A 20047-nucleotide genomic window follows, 5' to 3' on the forward strand; every position below is an offset into this window, starting at 1 on the left:
GGCTGGGAATTGGGGCGCTGTTCCCGGCTCAGGGGATTCGGGAGCTGTTCCCAGCTCAGGGGATTGGGGCGCTCTGTTCCCAGCTCAGGGGATTCGGGAGCTGTTCCCAGCTCAGGGGATTGGGGCGCTCTGTTCCCGGCTCAGGGGATTGGGGCGCTCTGTTCCCAGCTCAGGGGATTCGGGAGCTGTTCCCGGCTCAGGGGATTGGGGCGCTCTGTTCCCGGCTCAGGGGATTGGGGCGCTCTGTTCCCGGCTCAGGGGATTCGGGAGCTGTTCCCAGCTCAGGGGATTGGGGCGCTCTGTTCCCAGCTCAGGGGATTCGGGAGCTGTTCCCAGCTCAGGGGATTGGGGCGCTGTTCCCGGCTCAGGGGAGCAGGAGTGCAGAGGAGCACTGCCTGCCGTGTCCTGTCACGAGCAGACCCTGAATTCCTGCGGCGTCTCTCTCCATTGAGGAGCTGCCGTTCCGTGCTGCAGACACGAGTCCAGCAGTAAATCCTGGAGAAAAACCTTAAGGAACAGATTGCTTCTCCCTCCCTGATGAGCCATTCCATGGCTGCGCTGTGCTCCTGGTGGAAAAGCTTTCCTGCTGAACCGCAGGCTGGAATTGCGGCTGTCACTCTCCGCTGCTGAGCCGAGGTCTTGCAGCGATGCCGCTGCCCCGGGGGATCAGGGCGGGCCGGGCAGGTGCCATCCCAGGGGACAGCGACAAATCCCTGGCATTCCGTGGCCTCTGAGGAGCCAAGGCACACCGCGATCCGCGCTGTGAACTCCTCACGGCCCCCCGAGGCTTTCGCTGGAATTCTCTGCTGTTGGGTTGTTTTTCCTGACAGGATTTACAAGAACACTTTTTCCACTCGGGTTTCCAGCCGTGTGGTAATGAGGGGTCTGCTCCAGGCTTTGTGCTGGGCTTGCCAGAACTCGAGCAGGCTGCGGTGAATCCGTGCGGTGCTGGGGGCCCTGCCGGTTGTCACCTGCGTCCCAGTGTCCCCGTCCTCCCAACTGGAAACGGAGAACGGGAGGGATCCAAAATCTCGAAGCCTCATCCAGAACGAAGAGCGAGCTGCCATCGCCTGGAATGAGAGGTTCGGGGTGACGGCTTTGGGGCAGTGGCAGGGAAGTCTTTGCCATCCCAGAGTTTCAGCTGCAGCCTGGCCTGGCCAGGAACACTGGGATGGCTGAGCTGGGAATGCCAGCCCAGGACTGGGAACGCTGCAGCAGGAACCAGCTCTGAACTGGAGCTCCCACCTGGGACACGGATGTCACACCTGGAGCTGTCCCTGCCCCTGGCAGGGTGGGACTGGGGGGCCTTGAAGGGCATTTCCAACACAAACCACTCTGGGATTCTGTGGACACCGACTGGGAATTCTTTTGTTGTTGCTACACAAAGAGAAACTGAGTGACAGACACAGCTTTGCTTTTCTGCTAATGCCCCTTTTATTCACTTCTGTAAATCCTTATTTTGTAAAGAAATTCTGTAGCCAAAACCAAAGGGTCTCTTCAGAAAAACCCCAAACAACCCACAAAAATTAGCCACCAGCAAAGTAAACCTTGATTTTAAACCACAACACAACCACCTCAAAGGATCATTAAATTATTTCCCAGTGTCTCCAGCCACACTTCCTGCCTCCATGATTTATGCCCCTACAAACAAGACCCATATTTACAATAAATCATGATAGAAAGAGTTCTGAGTGTGGGAATGAGCTGCTGCTACCTCATAAAAAGGCAGCAAAGCACTGGATTTTAATTTACATAATCTAATTAAAGTTTAGAAGTCACATCTCTATCACTAAAGAATGGGTTTACAGTGTCCAAGTCCATTGTTTTCACTGCCTCCACTCTATTCCCCTGGCACTTTGGCCATTTATCACCATTGCACAACAAAGGTTTAGAAAGAGCAGAAATAATCTTCAACATGGGAACCATTCCCTGCTTGCCACGAGCCACCTTCAGGTGTGTGTTCCATTCTCTGTGCTGGGAAAAAGCTGTGGAGAATGGGAGAAGGCAGAGTCCAGCAAGGCCCAGCAGCTGCTTGGGAAGGTGTCCCTGGCAGGCGTTTCCTTGGATGTCTCTGTATTCCAGAATTCTTCCCAAACCACGCCCAAGGGCTCCTGCTCAGCCTTCAGCTGAGGAACAACTCCCAAACTGCCAGTCAGGCTTCTTCTTGTCCTTAAATGCTGCAGTTTGGACCCAGGAAGTGATTCCCAGCATTCCAAGAAATGGATGATTTACATTCACCTTTGCTCCATCTTGAAAAAGGGAATTCAAGGAGCACTGTGGAAGTGCCTGCAGAATGCCAAGCCATCCAACAGTCAATGGCAAACCCGTGTCCTGGGACTTGGGAACTTAGGGAGAACTTAATTTTTAAATTCCAAACGTGAGGGTGCTTAATGGGGTGGATTTTCAGATGGATAAGGAGAAGTTCTTGGGGCCAGACTCTTCCATATGGGAATCTGTTGGATCCTGTTCCCACTGATCCACCGCCCGCAGCAGAGAAGGAGCCAAGCTGGCAATTCCCCTTTCTCCCTTGCTCCTCACCAGGCTCCACCTTCCTGCCACGTCTGTAATTCCAGAGGCTCTGTGCCCTGTGCTGGTGTGGAAGTGATGTGGACTCAGTCCAGGAAAAGGGAATTCCTTCTGAGCCCCCCATGGACACAGGAGTGTGAGCGCACGCGGGGGCACGAGGGGTTTGGGATCCCAGCTGCAATTGAGGACGGAGCCCCCCAGGGCAGCTCTGTGCATTCTGCCGGGCCTTGCAGAAGGTTTGTGCAGGGAATTCCACCCCGGAGCAGCAGCAGCAATCTGGCATTTCATCCCAAGTTCAGTTTCTAAGGGGAATCCAGGGAGTGTGGACAGCACCTGACATTCCAGGGAAGGCCCCCATCATTGCACAGGCAAAATCCAAAGAGAATCCAAGCCCTTGGAATGGCTTTGGCACTTGGCAGCTCCCGGCCCTGGCACAGCTTCCCCCACAGGGCACAGCTCAGCAACTTCCTCCCCATGGCCCATCCAAATCTGGTCACTATGAACTGGGAAAAGCTCCATAAAACCACCCAAGAGCCCTGCAGCTGAAAAGTGGAGTTGGGAATTCAGGAGTCACTTCTCAAGCCCCAGCCCTGTGTGTGCAGAGAGAACTGGGAGCACATTTGTTTATTTAAACCCCAGAGAGGAAATCACAAAAATGTTCATTTGAAAAATGTAAACTCATCACTATTTCCTTGAACCACACACGTGTCACCTTCCCAAGTCCTCTGAGAGAAAGGACAGTCAGACAGAGCCTCTGGAACCAGGAGATGTTGTGGAATGTGGAATATGGGGAATGCTGTCACCAAGGGAAGCAGCTACAGCTAAATGGGGTTTTTGGCAATGAACACTAATTCAGGGAAGGATCATTCCTTTAGGACTGCTCTGGCACTCCCAGCTACAGAGAATTCAGTTTTCTTCATCCGAGGAGAGACCTTCAATCTCATCCCTGTCTCCTCCAATTGCCATCCAGAAAGCTTTGGCCACCTACAATGGCAGAAAAGATGGGAAAGGGAGAAAATTCCCATCAAATGACTGAAGATTTTGTACTTCCCATCCAAAGAGCAGAAACTGAGCAGCAGCTGAATCTGGCAACCAGGTCTGTAAGTGCAACACATGCTCTCTGAGGTTAGGGAATTTCAGCAACACAGAGGCAATGATTCAGGTCATGGGAGGCACCTGTGATACAAAACCTGTGCTATTTAAGGCATCAGTAAATGTTCCAAGAGATCCAGACTTTTCCATTGACTTGTGGAAGCTGGCAAACACCCCCAGTGACTGCAGGGCTTTCAGCTCACAATTCAGAAAGGGAAAAGTCTTTTTTCTTATGGCACTGGGGTGGAATGAAATGATCTTTAGGGTCCCATCCAACCAAAACCATTTCAGGATTTTATGCTTTTCTGGTATTTCAAACATCCAGGTTATTCAAGTTTTGGGAGATACCTGACAAGTCTTCCCTAGGACCGTGTGGTTTGCTCTCACTACTCTTAACCCAGGAACTCTCCAGGAGCAGCAACTACAGCTTGGAAAGAAAAAAGCCCATTTTATTAATTTCCACCCCAATTCCCAGGGCTCACCTTCTCTGCGTGCAGCTTCCTCTGTTCGTGAGGCAGCGTGGCAGCTTTGTCTGTGGGGAATGAGAGGATTTGGCTCGTGAAGCTCAGGAGCGAGCAAGGACAGAAGCACCTCCTGCACCTGCATTTGGGAACTGCCAGAGCAACATCTGCTGCTTTCAAGAGCATTATCAAGATGAAGGGCAAATGAATGGAAAGAGCAGTTACTTCTAAAGGACTTGAGGCAGGAGAAGAGGAATTTCACAGCTTCCCAACTCACTCCTGGCTCTCTCTGAGCCCCTGGAGGAAGTGCCAGAGCTCAGATCCATCTCTGCTGGTGGTTACCTTTCATTTCTTTCAGCTTTGAGAAGAGCCTTTCAAAGTTCTCCAGGTCCCCATCCCTCGTGGTCAGGCTGGCCAGCTCCTGGATGTCCATTTCCAGCATGGGATCTGAAATACAGCTTGGCTGAAGAGAAGGATTCTGGTTTCTCAGCAGAAAAGCAGGATTTTAACAGCTGCAAATCCCATTTGCAAATTGGAGTGTCATAGGAGGGAAAGAAATATTTAATTTACTGACTGTTCATATAGACAAATCATGGCATTGTTACAGTGGTGAGTGATTTTATGGCAGAAATCCTTCTCTGGGAGGGTGGGCAGGCCCTGGCACAGGGTGCCCAGAGAAGCTGTGGCTGTCCCTGGATCCCTGGCAGTGCCCAAGGCCAGACTGGACAGGGCTTGGAGCAGCCTGGGATGGTGGAAGGTGTCCCTGCCCATGGAAAGTGTGGGACTGGATGAGCTTTAAGGTCCTTCTAACCCCAAATTTTCCAGATTCCATGATTCTATGACACATTACACGTGAGCTCACACAGTATTCAGGATTTCTTGCTCCTTCCAGAATGATCTGTCCAGAAACAGCCACAGAGTGAATCAAAGAGTGATGAGCTGTGCTGAGACCACAGCAAACATTCAGCTCTCACACACAGCTGCCAAGGAAGTCCCATCTCCTGAGAGGCTGCAATGATTTGAGGACTCTCCTGGCTCTGCCTTTGTGCCCCTGAGCAGGAGCCAGGGGCTCTGTCCCTGCCAGCTGTGGATGCTCCCAGCAGAGCTGAGCTCACCTGCAGCACTGTCAGGCTCCAGGCTGTTTGTGCCAGCTCCATCCTCTCCACCATCTGACTGGGACTCTTCCCTGTCTCCTGGGGATGGCTTGGACTGTCAGGAAACAAAGATGTTTCAGTATCCAGTAATGTGTGAAAAAAAACATCAGCAGCAAATCAGGTGCTTCCTGCTTTTCCATCAAAACCCTGCACTTTATCTCAAAACCTGTGCCATGAAAAGCCACTTCTGCAACACTGGAAATTGGTGCTGCATGAAGGGATTTCAGCATGGATTTGTTGGGCTTTTTGCAATTAACACCATGAAATGACAGGTCTTGTTTTGCTCAGAAGGGGATCATTTGGATATAATCAAACCCATCTTGAATGGAGCTTTCAGTGCCCTTTCCTTTGGCTCTGTGGCACAGTGGGGAGGTCCCAGCCACCCCCCCCATGGATGCAGGGAGGGCCTGAGCAGAGCAGGAAGCAGGAATTTCTGGAATTACTGTTTACTTCTGCCTCCAGGGTCTCTTCACAGCCACGGCTCCTGTTTGCTCCTGCCAAGGTGCTGAGGAGACCGAAGCCCTGGGTCCTGTCTGCAAACAAAGCACAAAGTGCAAAATTACTGCAAGCACTGGGACTGGCCAGGTGGGAGAGGAGGAATTTCACAGCACCACGGAAAACTGTGCCAGTGCACTTGAAAATAGATTTTAAGCAGAAATTTCACATCATCTCTAAGATTTAAACTGTGTTAGCAATGTTTGCTGCTAAATATTCCTCCAGGGAAGAGGTGTGTGAGGCACAGGAGATGTGGGATCTTTTAAAGTTGTTGGAAGTCTCTGCTCTGTTGGGATCTGAGCTGGTCAATTCCAAAGAAGGCAGCTGGGAAATCCAGCAGCAGAATTTGCTGTTCCTGGTGCCCAGGTTTAACCTCCTTGGGAAGTCTGAGGCTGGATTTGGGAAAGGCAACGAGAGCCTTTGCTCACATTATCTGAACAAGCTGAGCACAACAATAATGGCAAAAAAAATTGTTAAACATCTAATTCAGAATTCCTGGGTGGGTTCATCCATCAAATCCAGGGCTGTTTCTCACTGCAAGGTGCTCTGGGTTTTCTCCCCACTGCTGGCCTAGGGTGAATCTCAATGCTGTTTTAAAACCCAACCTCAAAAGTGATTTCAAACCTAAACAGTCATCTAAGATAATAATGTGGTGCAGTATTTTCAATTTAAACTGGCTGCATTTTTAAACCTGTTTTATATAAAAGTATGTGCATAATGGGTGATGTGATGAGGTGTTTTTTACTAAGTCAGGTTTTTCTAAGTCAGCTTACTACTCAATACAAACTGCCCTTACATGGAGTTGTAAATATCTGCAGTTACACAAGGCACTTAGGAGATTTTTCTGCAAACCTTTGTATTTTAGACAGCTAAAACTGAAATAATGTGAGCTTACTGGACCAGAAATAGCCAGGACACAACTGTTTCTGCCAGAAGAAAGATTTAATATTACTTTTTAAAAGAAGTATGTTCTAAATGATTACACTCATGACTAAGCTCTAGACTCAACTGTTGAGGTGATGTCATTTGGATGCTCTGTCCAAATTTCCTTGCCATTTCTCCAGACTCTCATTCTGAGGGCTTGGATGTGTAACTGAGCCCATCCAGCACTCACATCAACACATCTCCCTGACAGAATTCCTGAGCCCCCATTCCCTGTTCCCTGCTCCTGCAGCTGATCTGTTCTGCCCCATCCCTGGCAGGTATTTGGGGCCACTGGCTCTGCTTTATCCCCTTTTGCTGCTTCAACAGATCTGTGGCCAAAGAGGTGGGAAGAAGTGAACCAGTGGAGCTGGATGAATTCCCTGGAAAACGTTCAGCTGCCCTTGAAGCCCATCAGGTCAGTGAACAAGAATTGTAGGACAGAAGTTTGGATTTGCATCCTGAAGCAAAGCAGCTTCCCCAGGTTTCATGGGGCTGAGCAGAGAGCTGGCCTTGGGGAAGCTGAAGATGGACATGGAGCCAATTTCTGAGTCATCCCAAGCAAGGTTGGACACTGCAGTGCACAATGTCCTGGACACAGAACATTCCCACACTGGCAGAGGAGTGGATGCAGTGATCTCATCGTGGACCTCGTTCCTAGCTGGGATTAGAGTCTGTCCTGTGCAGAAAAATGGCAGTGGCTCCATATTCCCTTCTCCAGCACTACAGAACCTCAGCCAGAATCATTACAAATGTCATCCCCTTCTGGAAAACCTGGAATGTGCAGCAGGGATCTCTGAACAGCAGCTATTTGTTCCTGGATCCCTGGTTAGGGAGGAGGCAGACACAACACTTGCTTGCAGGCACACCCTTGAGAAACCCTTCCCATAAACTCCTTTTATTGGATGTAAAAGTTATTTCAACTTCTGGGTGCAATTCAGGAAGTGGGTGATGCCTTACACAGTGTTCCTAAGGCAGCAGAGCCAAAAATTAGCTCATCCCACTTACTGGAGGAGTCAGTGGCTACAATGGAGCCCAGAGCAGCTGTGGCTGCCCCTGGATCCCTGCAAGTGTCCCAGGCCAGGCTGGGCACTGGGGCTGGGAGCAGCCTTTGGGGCTGGGAGCAGCCTGGGACAGTGGGAGGTGTCCCTGCAGGGGTGCAATGGGATGGGCCACCCAAACCACTCCATGATTTTGTGCTCTGTGCAGTTTCACAGGAATCACTCATGATGCTCTGAACATGGATTCAGCATTCCCAAGTTTTCCAAGCCTCCACCGGTTGTTCCTCCAGTCTGTCTTCAGCTGACACATCACATGGTGATCCTTACACATAAAACTGGAATGAACACACCAAAATTCACTATTTGTTAAAATGGCCTCTCTAGATCAGGCTAATTGGCTGTGATCAGAGCCAGGCTCATTTCTGAAGTAAGCAGCTTCACCTGGGATCACTCAAGATGGGATTTAAGCAGGAAGGAAGCCCAGCAGCCTCTTCCAGAGGGCTGGAAATGGTTTCTCTTCTTGCCATAGAGGCTTTTGTAGGGATAGAGAAAGCAACAGCAGTTTAATATCTCTGTGGGGAGGGCAGTGTGTTATCTGGAGAATCCCTCATGTTCTCCTGCATGAGAAAACTTCCAGAGACTGAAGGGAGCTCCAAGGCCTGGAGAATCAATTTTACAGCAGCTCCAGAAAGGATTTGCTCCTGGGAGACTCCCAGGTAAGGCAGTGCTTGTTTGGTTTAGAGTGGAGATAATGCTGCTCTGTTTGCTCACAAAGCACCTGGGATTGCTTACTTGATGTGGACTTGTTTCTAATTCAGCTGTGTTGTATTTAATAATTCTCTTTATGGCTCTGTGGGAGAATGATGCATTTAATGGTGAGAGGAAAACATCTGTAGTTTAACATTTTCATTATTAGGTGTGTGAAAAAACCTGCAGCTTGAGAAGAACTGTGTTAGGGCTTAATGCAGTAATGTGGGTCTGGTGTTTGTGCTTGAAAAAAGAGTTATTCCTGCTCTGTTTGTGAATTTAAATTCTCATAAAAATAGGTTTTTCAATGAAGGCTACACCTAACAGTGCTGTAAGTATTTGCTGCTACACATTTACTACTGGAAATCTCTTAAGGTCTCTGGTAACTCTGCCCTGCATGGTTCTCAACCAGCCAGGAATTGCAGGTCATTCAGTGGAAAAGCCAAAGCTGGATTTACATGGCAGCCAGTTTCTAGGATCTGGAGGAAGCTGAAAACAAAAGCTATGTTACAGGTTGTAAAAAGTTTTATTTTAAGCAAAATGAGCTCAATGATTTCCCTTTGAAGGCACAGTCAGGCTGCAACACCTTCTAAATATAGCTCACTTCCTGAGGGGTTTGTGGTGGTACAGCAGTGCTGTGTGGGGCTGTGGAGAGAGAAAATCTGGATTTTTCAAGGAGTCTGACCTTTATAGAACACCCCAGTGATGTGCAGGAATTTCCCCCTGTAAAGAACTGAACACGTGACTAAATTCTGCTGTTCTGTAAGGTGGCATCTGCCAAATACAGGAAATATGTTGTTAAAAAAAACATTTTTAGCACAAGTGAGATAAGGTGACATCATCTGCCAAGGTCACCCAGTTCTGTGCAATGGTTACACTGAATCAGAGCCCACCTTCACCTCAGTTCTGGTGGGGAATGAGAGAGCCTCAAAAAGCTGCACTAAAAAATGGAGTTTAATAATTCTCATCCTGGTTTTACTGAGTCCCAGCAAGCACCTTGCAGACACAGAAATTAGCAGCAGCCCTTCAGTGCTTCAAATCATCCCCAGTTGTTGTAGGAAGGGAGAAGCCATAGCAGTGGGAAATTAAATTGGGAGCAGAGAGGTGTTGGAAGGTTGATGGTGGGATGAGGCTTTGTGAATAAAAAATTTCAGACCGAGCACTCCTTAAGAGTTTCATCTTCCTACATTTTCTGCAGCAGTTTGTGTGATTAGAAAGGTAATTAAAGGTTTCCAAGTAAATGGAAGGATCTACACTTGCAGCCAAAGCATTTCCTTTTCTGATAAGTCTAAGGCTAAAGTGATTTTTCCAAAATTCTAACTTCACCTGATAATCAGCTTTCTCAGAAAATCATCTGGGGTTGCCCATTTTTTTGCACCGTTGTCAAAAAATTCTGTGGTTTCCACATACTCAAGTAGGGCTTTCTGTAGCAAAACAGTTCCTAAATGTTTGACACGGCTCCTTTGCCAAATCTCATCTCTGCACTTGCTATTCTCATCCCAAGTTCAAAAATTAAAAACAAAAAAACAAAAAAAACCACCAAAACCCAAACTCCCTACAACAAATGTGGAATTTAACCTGCTAATGAAGCTGATAACTACAACCTATTTCCTACCAGAGTTTGGCAGAACAAATTTTGAATTTTCACCGCAACCTGCAGAATTAATGGAATATTTAACTCAAATTATTGGTAGAGTGCAAGTTAGAGTAGAGAGGGAACACAAGGAAGTTTTACATGGAAATCCTTCCCTGTGAGGGTGGCGAGGCCCTGGCACAGAGGAGCTGTGGCTGGAAGTGTCCAAGGCCAGGTTGGATGAGTTTGGAGCTCTCTGGGATAGAGGATAAGCTGAGCATTAAGGTCCCTCCCAACCCAAAGCAGCCCCGGATTCTGTGATAAACCTCACTGCCCTGAGTCCATCAGCACGAGGGAGGATGAAAGCAATGCTCAAGCTCCCTGGGGAAGGTCCCAGAGTGCTGCTGCTGCTGCCCCCAGGGGCACCTACCACCCTTCATGAGCACGTTGGACCAGACGTTGGCGTTGAGGGCCTGCACAATGCGCTTCACTCCCGTGGACTCGGGGAAATCATCTGCACCAAAACAGAGAGAAACTCTCAAAACTCCCAAAAGTAACTCCAAACACCACGGCGTGCCTCCAGAGGTGGGGCTGAAGGCCTGTCCCATCTTCTCACAGGTTTCAGAAATTCTGCTCCTGGTACAAAGCACAGGTTTTTCACTTTTGATTGGTGAGAGGCCAAGTAAATGTAAAATAAATTAATGCCTCGTTTCTTGGGCTGAGCTTCCAGGGATAATGAACTGTGAGCTCTGCATTTTGCAGAGACCTAAATTCTTTTTGTTAAGTATTTAGTAGCAGGCCAACATTAAGTAACATGTGAGTAAATTTTATAGTAACAAGCAAGGAACATGAATCTTTTGCTCCAAGATCTCTTACAGTGCTCTACAGCATAGAAATATTAGAAAACAGGTATTAGAGTTACTTTTCTTTCTGGTAGAAAGTAAAGAACTTGAGACGACCATTTTAAAAGGGTGCGATGTCTGGAAAAATGGAAAGGAATATTGTAAAGCTGTCCCCACAATATCCATCTCTGAAAGTTCCAGTAATCCTGGGAATTGCAGGAACCTGAAAGCCCAGGGAAAGCATTATTCTGATTTTAATTTATTTACTGAACAGATCTGACACCACTTTGGACCAAGTCAGTTTTCCCATTTCCTCAGTTTAGTCAGCTTCCCATGTTTGTGCAGGTTGACAAAGGGAAAAAAAAAAAAAACAAAAAAAACCAAAAAAAACCCAAAAACCCAAACAATCCTTTGGCTAGAAAAACATGATTGTTTAGAAATCAAACTCAAGTAACTCAGGGACACGTGCAGTAATTGAAACTGTCTTTAGAAATGAACTGAAGGCTGAAATCAGATTTTTTGCCCTCTGTGATTCTGCTGTTTGGTTTGATATTAGAATCATTATCAAGAGTGTCAGTACAGAGCTGCTGTCCTGACTGTGAACAACTGACAATGAGTCAAAACAAAAGTTCCAGTTTATTTGAGATGAGCTGCCTGAAATGTCAGAATTTGGGGCAGAGATTGGCCCAGTGTGTTGACAGCATCTGTTGTGCCTTTTGTAACTCACCCAGAATGTTTGTGGGGTAAATAACTCACTCACTGGAACACAGTTCCTCCTCTGCATGAGTCACAGTGAATCAACTACCAGATTAAACAGCTAGGAAAGAACATGTATCCCAATATTCCAAAAATTAACATCCTGAGTTGTTATTATTCCTGTTATTTAATTGGTAAAGAGCTTGGTCTTTATAACAATTATTCAACAGAAAAATAACTTGAGTTAAGGTTACTATTTTTAAAGCACTTTTGTTTAGTCTAAGGAGTCTTCACTTCTGATTTTCCCAGTTTCTGTGAATCAAATCTGTGAATCTCCCTCCTTGACTAAAAAAAAAAAAAAAGAAACATTTTTAAAGGCATGGTGGGCAGTGAGGGAGAATTCTCAGCTACTCAAGACCCAATTTTAGTAGGCCTTGAAAGGGGGAAAAGGGGTGGGATGTGCTCTAGCTGAGGATTTTCTAGTGAACTATTTTTGGTGACTGCAGTGTGCTCTGAGAACCTGAAACAGAGCAAATGTTGGTGACTAATTCCTCTCCAGCCTGCAAATGCACTCAGTTATCTCCTGTTATTCCAGAGAGGTAAGGTGTAAATGCTCTCACTGAAGAGAGGAGATAAGGCTGGTGCTGATAAGGCTCTCAGGAAATGCACAGTCACTTTTCAAGAGTGGAACATCACACTTCTGACTCTTCTTGCTGGGTTTTTTATGTTTTTTTTAAGTTGTAAATGTTGGGCAGCCAGTGATTCTGAAACTGCTTTATTTCCTGTCTAACAGCTTGTGTTGCTCTGAAATGTTTTTAACAACTTGCCATTTTCAGCCTGTCATGTCACTGTTTGTACCAAGATAGTATAAAATAGTTCTTAAGTCTTTTTAAAAAACAGATTTTTTTTCTGTCCTCATGCAGAAAAATGTTTCTTTAGATTGACTTTGCAAGTGGAGTACAAACTTCTGATGTATCAATATGGTCCCAGGGCAGTGCCAGAAAAAGGAGCAGATATTATTTTTACGTAGGTGCTGCACAAACAGCAGCTGGATTTGGGAGGGGATAAATGGAATTTCTCAGAGGAAATAACCTCCTCCTCATCCTGACCTTTTATAGCTGAGACTAAGCCCCACCAACTGAGAGCATTCCATGCTGTAATCATGTGGCACATCAACAATTGCAAGGGGCATGGCTTTATTTAGAAGATATTTTGGGACACTTTCATTCTCAAAATGGCAAGAGAAGCAGCAGACCTACCATCTTCATCAGGCAGCTCCTCAGGGCTGAGCTCCACCAGCTCAAAGCCATGCTTGATGCACCACTCTTGAGCTTTCTGTCTGTTTACACCTAAATTGGGAGACAAAGCTGGGTATTAAAGGTGCAGATTTGACACCAGCATCAACACATTTATCAGAATGTTCAGCTGTGTTTTATTCCCTCCAAGTTGTTTGCTCGGATGCTCCATTCACTGTGGATTCCAGGAATGGAGAGTTAAACTCTTCCTTGGAATTGAGGGGTAGAATCAAGGCTGAAGGGAACGGGCAAGGGCATGAAGGCTGCTGTTAGCTCTGGGTTTGACACTGAATTAAGCAGCAGAGACACATCTGCACCTCCCAGCTTGCTGCTGTCTAGGGCCACAGCAAACGTGTGTGTTCCAAGTCCACTGTCAAAAAATAAAAAAAGTGGAATTAAGCAACCAAGTCCTCCCCATTTTTCAGCAGGATCATGCACATGCAGCAGCAAGAATGCCTTTCAGGCAGTGGCAGGACACAGAGCTGACTCTGGGCAATCTGCTAAAATTCTGATTCAGTTTTAACCACATCCCACAAAAGGCTCCAGCTCCTGCTCCCCAGAGTCCCCTGGCTGTGCTCTATCAGCTCCCCAGGCCAGCCTCACCCAGACTGAGATGCAGGTGTTGATGTAATGAGAAAGTCAATTATTATGCAGGTCAATGGCTCTAAGTGAGGATGGCAGATCTTTGGGTCCCCTACCGTTTTCAGACACTCTGTCACAAACCAGGATCATCACTTCTGGCAGCCACTCTTCTGTCAGGGGAAGCCATTCAGAGACACCTTCCAGTCCAGTTTTCTACAGGGGAAAAGCATTACTCAGAATAAACCATACAATACTTTAGTTTTTTATAATATTAGAATTGAATTATATGAAGAAATAGAATTTTTATTGTCTCCATCTTTCTGCCTTCTTCTTAACCAGCTTTCACTGCTGCTGGTTCAAGTGCATTTGGGTAAAACGCACTGAATTTAATGTTTAGCTCCCTAAATTTTGTCTGTCCTAAAGGAGCCTTTAAGAAGCAGCAGCAGCTAGGAATAAAGCTGGGGATGGTGAGCTGGAGGAGAGCAGTAAGACAGCAGCAAAGTGCTGCTGCTGTTAGCAGGGAAATGTAATATTTAGTATTTAATATTGATCTGCCAATGAATAGAACAGCCTAAGGGGGATGGATGGAGAATCTGATTTCTGGTTCTCACTGTGATAAGGCAGCTACATGAGAGAGGAAGCAGGAGAATGAAGCACAAGAGCCTTACTGTTGTGCTGTCAAAGTACACCACAAATGCCTGCACAGCCTCAGCAATCTCTCCAGTCACGTGGAATGTGTTTGGGACCACACAGAGGTGGATATCTGCAGAATAATATTTGTTGTCTATCGTCCAGGGGTAGAAATTCACTCTTCCACTTGTTATTGCATCTGCAGTTAGGTCATCTTTTCCTGTGATACCTGCAGGAGAAAAAAATGGATGAGGGGGAGGGTAAAATCAGCACTGAGAAAGTAATTTGTCTAGAAAAGTGCAGTGCCAATTCAGATCCATCTTTACTATACTAAACCAGTGTATAATTGAGATCTTTAAAAATTCAGCTCAATTTGTTACTCTGTCCCAGATTTTATTGCTTAGCTTTCAAAAGAGTTTATTTTCTAGTTTTCAATATAAAATATGGCCCAGAAGCTGCAGAAAGCCTTTTGTTTTCCTGGAAATGCCTTTTCAGCTGTTAAGCTTGAACTAAGTAGGATGTATTGAGAGAAAACAGGATGTATGAAGAGAAAACCTAAAGTTTATTACAACCCTTGCATGTTCATTGAGATGTAAAAATCTGTTTAACTGTGACCTAACCTGAAGGTAACAAACAGAAAATAAACCCAGCTCCTACAAATCAGTTGTAATTCCCATTAAATTCCATGTAGGAGCTCAACCATTAAAATCCAGTGCTCTGGATTTTAAACCATGAAAATCCTTGAGCCCTTCAAGAACACTCCAGAACACTCCTGGAGCTGAATTAGAGCTGGAAGCAGAGCATCCCATGATTGAGGGAAAGGCCAGGATATCTTGTTCAGGCTGGATGAACTCATGGACACTTTGGAACACAGGTCAATTATTCATAAAATGGATTGAGTCATCCAGAATTGCCTTGGGCAGCAGAAGAGTTAAAGAATAAAGTACACAGCTTTTCAAGGATTTGTATTTTAAGGTACTGAGAGAGAGTTCCTGGAGCTGCTGGAACAGGCTGTTCCCCAAATAGTCTGGAGATGAATTTGAATTTATCTGTATCTTATTAGTAAAAAGACAGGAAAACCTTCTTGCCAAGGCTGCAGTGAATTTTACAACTGAACTGCAAAGCTGAGAAATGGATCTGCTGAAAGAGCACTGGGCACAAGGCAGGGAGAGCTGTAAACCAGGATTATTTGCAGCCCCGAGGAGGAGATGGAATCTGAAGGAGAAATGTGACCTTGGAAACAGAAACCTGTGGCCATTTCCTGCTTCAGAGGATGAAACAGGAGTCTCCTCTCCGGGTTTCTTAAAATAAGAAGTGCCACATCTAAAAGATTTTTCCAGGTCCAAGTTTTATTTTGTTTTATTTTGGACAGCAGTTATTTTTTTCAGATTAATTGGTTTTTAATCAGGTGATATTCCGTGCTAAAATTACTCACCTCACTTTGGAGCTGGGGGACAAAGATCCTGAGTCACCACCAAACAAACCTGAATTCTGAGCTTTGTCTTCTCAGAGGTTTTGTTTTGAATATGATAGAAATTTCCCTTTACCAGTGTTCTGATGGTTTAAAATAAGTAACTAAATTAAAATCAGTCTGAGCTAACAGAACTACAAGTCAGTGCCACAAGAGGCCATGAATGAAAGGGTCCTCAGAAGTTACTGAAATCCAGAAAATGAGCAGTAAGACTTGGGGAGGAAAATGGGGTGAAGAAAATCAGCTCTAAAGTCACTTGAGTCAGGCACCCTAACAAGGACACAAAGGGAAAAGAACTTTTATAAAAAAGGTTTTCAAAAGCTGGTATGAATTTCACATTTGCTTTGTAAGGGATAGTTTTTTAGAAGAGTTCATGGACAAATTTAGGTCTCAAAGCACTGCTAGAATGAGGCCATGTCCCATTTCCTATTACCTGCCACTTGTTCCTGTATTTTAAGGGGGTTTCTTTCATCCCATTGTGCTGCTAATTACCCATCCTTCATCCCGAGATTTTGCCAATTCCCTGTGAAATTTCTCTCCCAGTAAAAATGGATGTAGCACGCTGAACTCAAAGGGCTTCAGGAACTTGGTGAAAGGATTTAGATTTGCTGTGTCTCAGGCTGCTTGAGGGGTTGTAAGAAATTGCTGCACAACAGCCTGATCACTCCTGGCAGGAAACTGAGCAGCTTGTCAGGGGTTCTCTCCCAAAAAAGTCACTTGGAACAAGTTGATTTTGGTCTTCAGAGCAAACAAGCAGAGACTGCAAAAGAAATATACACTGCAGCTCAAACAGAGTTCTCATTTGACGCAGGAATTAGTTTTTAAGGGTTGTATTTACCACACCAGCGTTCCAGGAATTTCTTCAGCCTGGATTTTAGTGAAAGCAGGAAATTCAGCCTGAATAATTTACACAGTATTGATCAGAATGAACTCCTAGGAAATGAATATGGCAAAAGGAGGTGGCTTGTCCAGCTGAGCCCTTAGGAGAGAATTCTGAGTGGGTTTTTAATATGGAACTTCTCAGCCATTGGAAGTGTGAGTGGTTTGCCACGCACAGAGCCTGGAAAACCCTGGGAGTCACTGTGTGACCACAGCAGGAGCCAGGCCCGGGCTGGCCCTGCCCAGCAGCCCCGTGGGTGACAGGAATGCAAACAGGCTCCAGCTGCAGCACCAAAATCCCACCTGGAAAGGTTCACGGCACTCAGAGCTGCTTGGTGTCACCCCAAAGCAGCAGCCAGAGCTCCCTGGGGGTCCTGGGCTGCTGCCAGTGTCAGCAGTGCTGCTGCTGGGGCTGTGTCCCACACTGTGTAAAAGCAGAGGCTGCCTCAGCACAGGGAATGATCTGAGGCCATCTCTGGCTGCTCCAGCATCATCCCTGGGTCGTGAGCTCCTGCAGCTCCAGAGCCCTGTCCTGCACTAAGATCACCACATCTGCTGGGTAACTCCCCTTCTCCCGTTTAGCCCATGACTGATTTCTCTTTTTGGATCAGAAAACCATTAAACAACAAACAGCAACTGACACACGAGATGAGTTCGTGGCTCAGACCAGTAACTGATCTTGGCTGGTGTCACACAGCTCCAGAACTCCCAAACTCCTCTGGAATCTCTCCAGAGGAAAAGGTTTCATTGCTCCCAGGCACTCAGTCACTGCCTGAAGAGTCTTCAGCAAGTTCATCAGTTGTGTCCCTTCTTCCCTCACAAGTATTTATGAATTTTAATAAACAGACAATAGTTATGACCAATATTTTTTGGAAATAATTTTCAGCTATTTCCAAGAATGTTTGCTTATTTTACTGACTTAAATATCAACTTTTAATTTCCTAGTTTATCATACAGACAAGACAAATAATGATTTTGAACACAAGAGAGGACACGGCAATATTGTAAAATCTCACATCCCTTCCCATTTGTAACGCTGAATCTTCCTGAGTCTTCTGAAAGTGCAAATGCTTTTGAAAAAGGGGACTTGAAGACTAGAAATAACTTTTCAGAAGAGTTAAATAATCAGAGAACCAGGTGTAGCTCTCTTGCAGTAATTTCCCTGTTCTCTCACACCCAAGTGACATTTAAGTACTTCTAGCACATTGTGCATAATAATACTTCTTTTAATTATTACAACTTCTTTTCAAAGTTTTTTTCCCTCAAAGGGATTAAGGCACTGACCACTCTTCACAGTGTTTTTCAGACTGAATAAATGTTTTAAGAACATAATGCCCTATATGATCCCAAATCCTCAGAGTAGCTCCCACATTCTGGGCCTTGAGAGCCACCTGGTGGAATAAACCATTAAAAATGCTCCCAAAATTACACCCGGGAGTAAAGAGAACCCAAATATGCCAGGGAGGGGGAGGAGGGGAGTGGTAAAAATCAAAAAAAGAAAAGGAAGAACAATCAAATCAGCCAGTATGAAAACTGAGCCAGTCTCAATTGCTGTTTTGTGATAAATGCACCACAATAACAACAGGCAGATCTGTGTTGAATAGCTTCGTTTTGCCACAGTGTGCCACGACTGAAAGCATTCAGAGCACCCTGCAGAAACCTGGACAAATAAAAACATCTCCAGCAAATGTACCATCAGCTGCTTCTCACCCTCAAGCCATTTAACAGGAGAAAAAGTCTTGGAATTGGCCTGAGAAGTTCTGACAGGCTCTTTCACCCCACCAAACCCCTCCCACTGCTGCCCCATCCCTGCCAGTGTGTCCTTGAATGTTTTTTACAATCTGCTGCTTCTGATTTCATTTCACTTGTTATAGGAAGCAGGGACTTAAAACACTGATGATATTTATGTTAATAAATTATTTTTTTTTCTCTCAGGAGGATTTTAATCAGTAACTCAGTCACAGGACACACAGACATGAATCCAGTTTTGGTACTGAGAGCAGTGGAAGCTGAGACGTTTTAAAGTGAGTACTAGTTTTAAAAAAAATCTGAGTTTAAATTTTAAGACTTTCTTAGATCAAATAGCTTTTAGCTCACCTATTTCTAACTGTTTCATTCCACTATGCAAAATAATCAAAGGGAAAACCTAGAGGAGCCTTAGGTAATTCCTTCCAATTTGCTTACACCTTCCTCAAAAATAAGCTAGTAATTTTTTTTTTTTTTTGGTGTGGAATCTTTAATTCAGTGTCATGCAGCTGCTTTGACAGAGGAGCCTTTGACTGCAGATCTTGCACTGTTATTTTTTGTTTCAAAATGTGCTTTAATGAGGTGGAGGGAGCCAGTTCCTGGGGGCAGCCCTGTGCTTGGTGAGGTTCTAAGTAAGAATTGCTCAGAAAGAGAGAAAAACAAATCCAGAGAAGGGGTGAAGGAGTTAAGTTCCACATCTCAGTGCGCACAGCAAACTGTTCCATGAATTTCCTAAAATCCAGGGTAGTCCTAACATGGGGAACTCATCAAGACCTGAACAGCTTCTTCCTGGAAACCCCGATTTTAAAACTACCCAAAATTCCACCATGGTTTCCTCTACTATCAGACCTTATTCCTGTCTTCCCCTTTTGACCCATAAAAATGGCAACTGGTTCCCAAGAAAACCACTTCCCACTGAATGAATTCTGTGTACTCGGTATGAAGTGTAATTTTGCAATTCTACCAGCTGCAGAACAGACAGAATTTTTTAGCTTTCCTTTGTGATCCTTCCCCATTGAGAAACCGGTGAATTATTTCCTTAAAGCACTAAAGGAGGATCCTGACACCTCCTGCAAGGGATCCGGGGGCAGCGTAGCTGCCTGAGGGGAGGATTGCGACCTTGTCGGGAAAAATGATAAAACTGAGGGGAAAGCTGAGATGCTGAAGGGAAAAACTGGGACCGTGAGGGTACGGCGGCGACCCTGAAGGGAAAATTTGGACCGTGAGGGCATGGCGGCGACCCTGAAGGAAAAATTGGGACCATGAGGGCTTGGCAGCGACCCTGAAGGGAAAATGGGGACCGTGAGACGATGGCAGCGACCCTGAAGGGAAAATGGGGACCGTGAGGGCTTAGCAGCGACCCTGAAGGGAAAATGGGGACCGTGAGACGATGGCAGCGACCCTGAAGGGAAAATGGGGACCGTGAAGGCTTGGCAGCGACCCTGAAGGGAAAATGGGGACCGTGAGACGATGGCAGCGACCCTGAGGGGAGAACTGCGATCCTGAGGGAAAAACAGCCCCCTCTGAGGGCCGGGACTGGAGAGAGCCGCTACCAGCCCGATTCCCGCGGGGGCGGGCAGGCCGCAGCCCCTGGTTCCGCCCGCCTGAGCGCCGCGGCGGCCCCGACTCACGTTTGACGAGCTCCTCGGGCGCGAAGCCCGCGGCACAGCTGGTGAGCAGCGCCAGCGGCCGCGCTGCCGCCGCCATGGCGCCCGCGCCCCGCCCCTTCCGCCGCGCCGCTACCACCGCCCGCGGAGGAGGGGGGGGTAGCCGGGGGAGGAGCCGGGAGGGACCGGGCGGAGCGCGGGCGCTGGATGCGCTATCCCCCCCCCCATCGAGGACGGGCGGGTGGTGCGGCCCGGCCGGCGCGTCCCGTTGCCGGGTGCGGCGGTGCCGCCATGGCCGCGGGTGGGTGCGGACAGCGCCCGTAGCTCCC

At 46.6% G+C, this 20047-nt stretch overlaps 1 protein-coding gene across 1 annotated transcript; it reads right to left on the reverse strand.

Moving 5' to 3' along the window:
• Window positions 1–1422: 1422 nt before the first annotated feature.
• On the reverse strand, window positions 1423–19820 carry AAGAB (alpha and gamma adaptin binding protein). The gene is made up of 10 exons (XM_062501214.1): window positions 19743–19820; window positions 14054–14244; window positions 13502–13598; window positions 12768–12857; window positions 10401–10484; window positions 5684–5766; window positions 5195–5288; window positions 4422–4526; window positions 4101–4150; window positions 1423–3510 (listed from the first exon to the last, which is right to left on the reverse strand). Exons 1-10 carry the CDS (start codon window positions 19816–19818, stop codon window positions 3433–3435), a joined length of 948 nt encoding a protein of 315 aa, XP_062357198.1. The 5' UTR covers window positions 19819–19820; the 3' UTR covers window positions 1423–3432.
• Window positions 19821–20047: the final 227 nt, after the last annotated feature.

This window comes from Cinclus cinclus, chromosome 13, assembly GCF_963662255.1.
Source record: "Cinclus cinclus chromosome 13, bCinCin1.1, whole genome shotgun sequence".
Taxonomy (NCBI): Eukaryota; Metazoa; Chordata; class Aves; order Passeriformes; family Cinclidae; genus Cinclus; species Cinclus cinclus.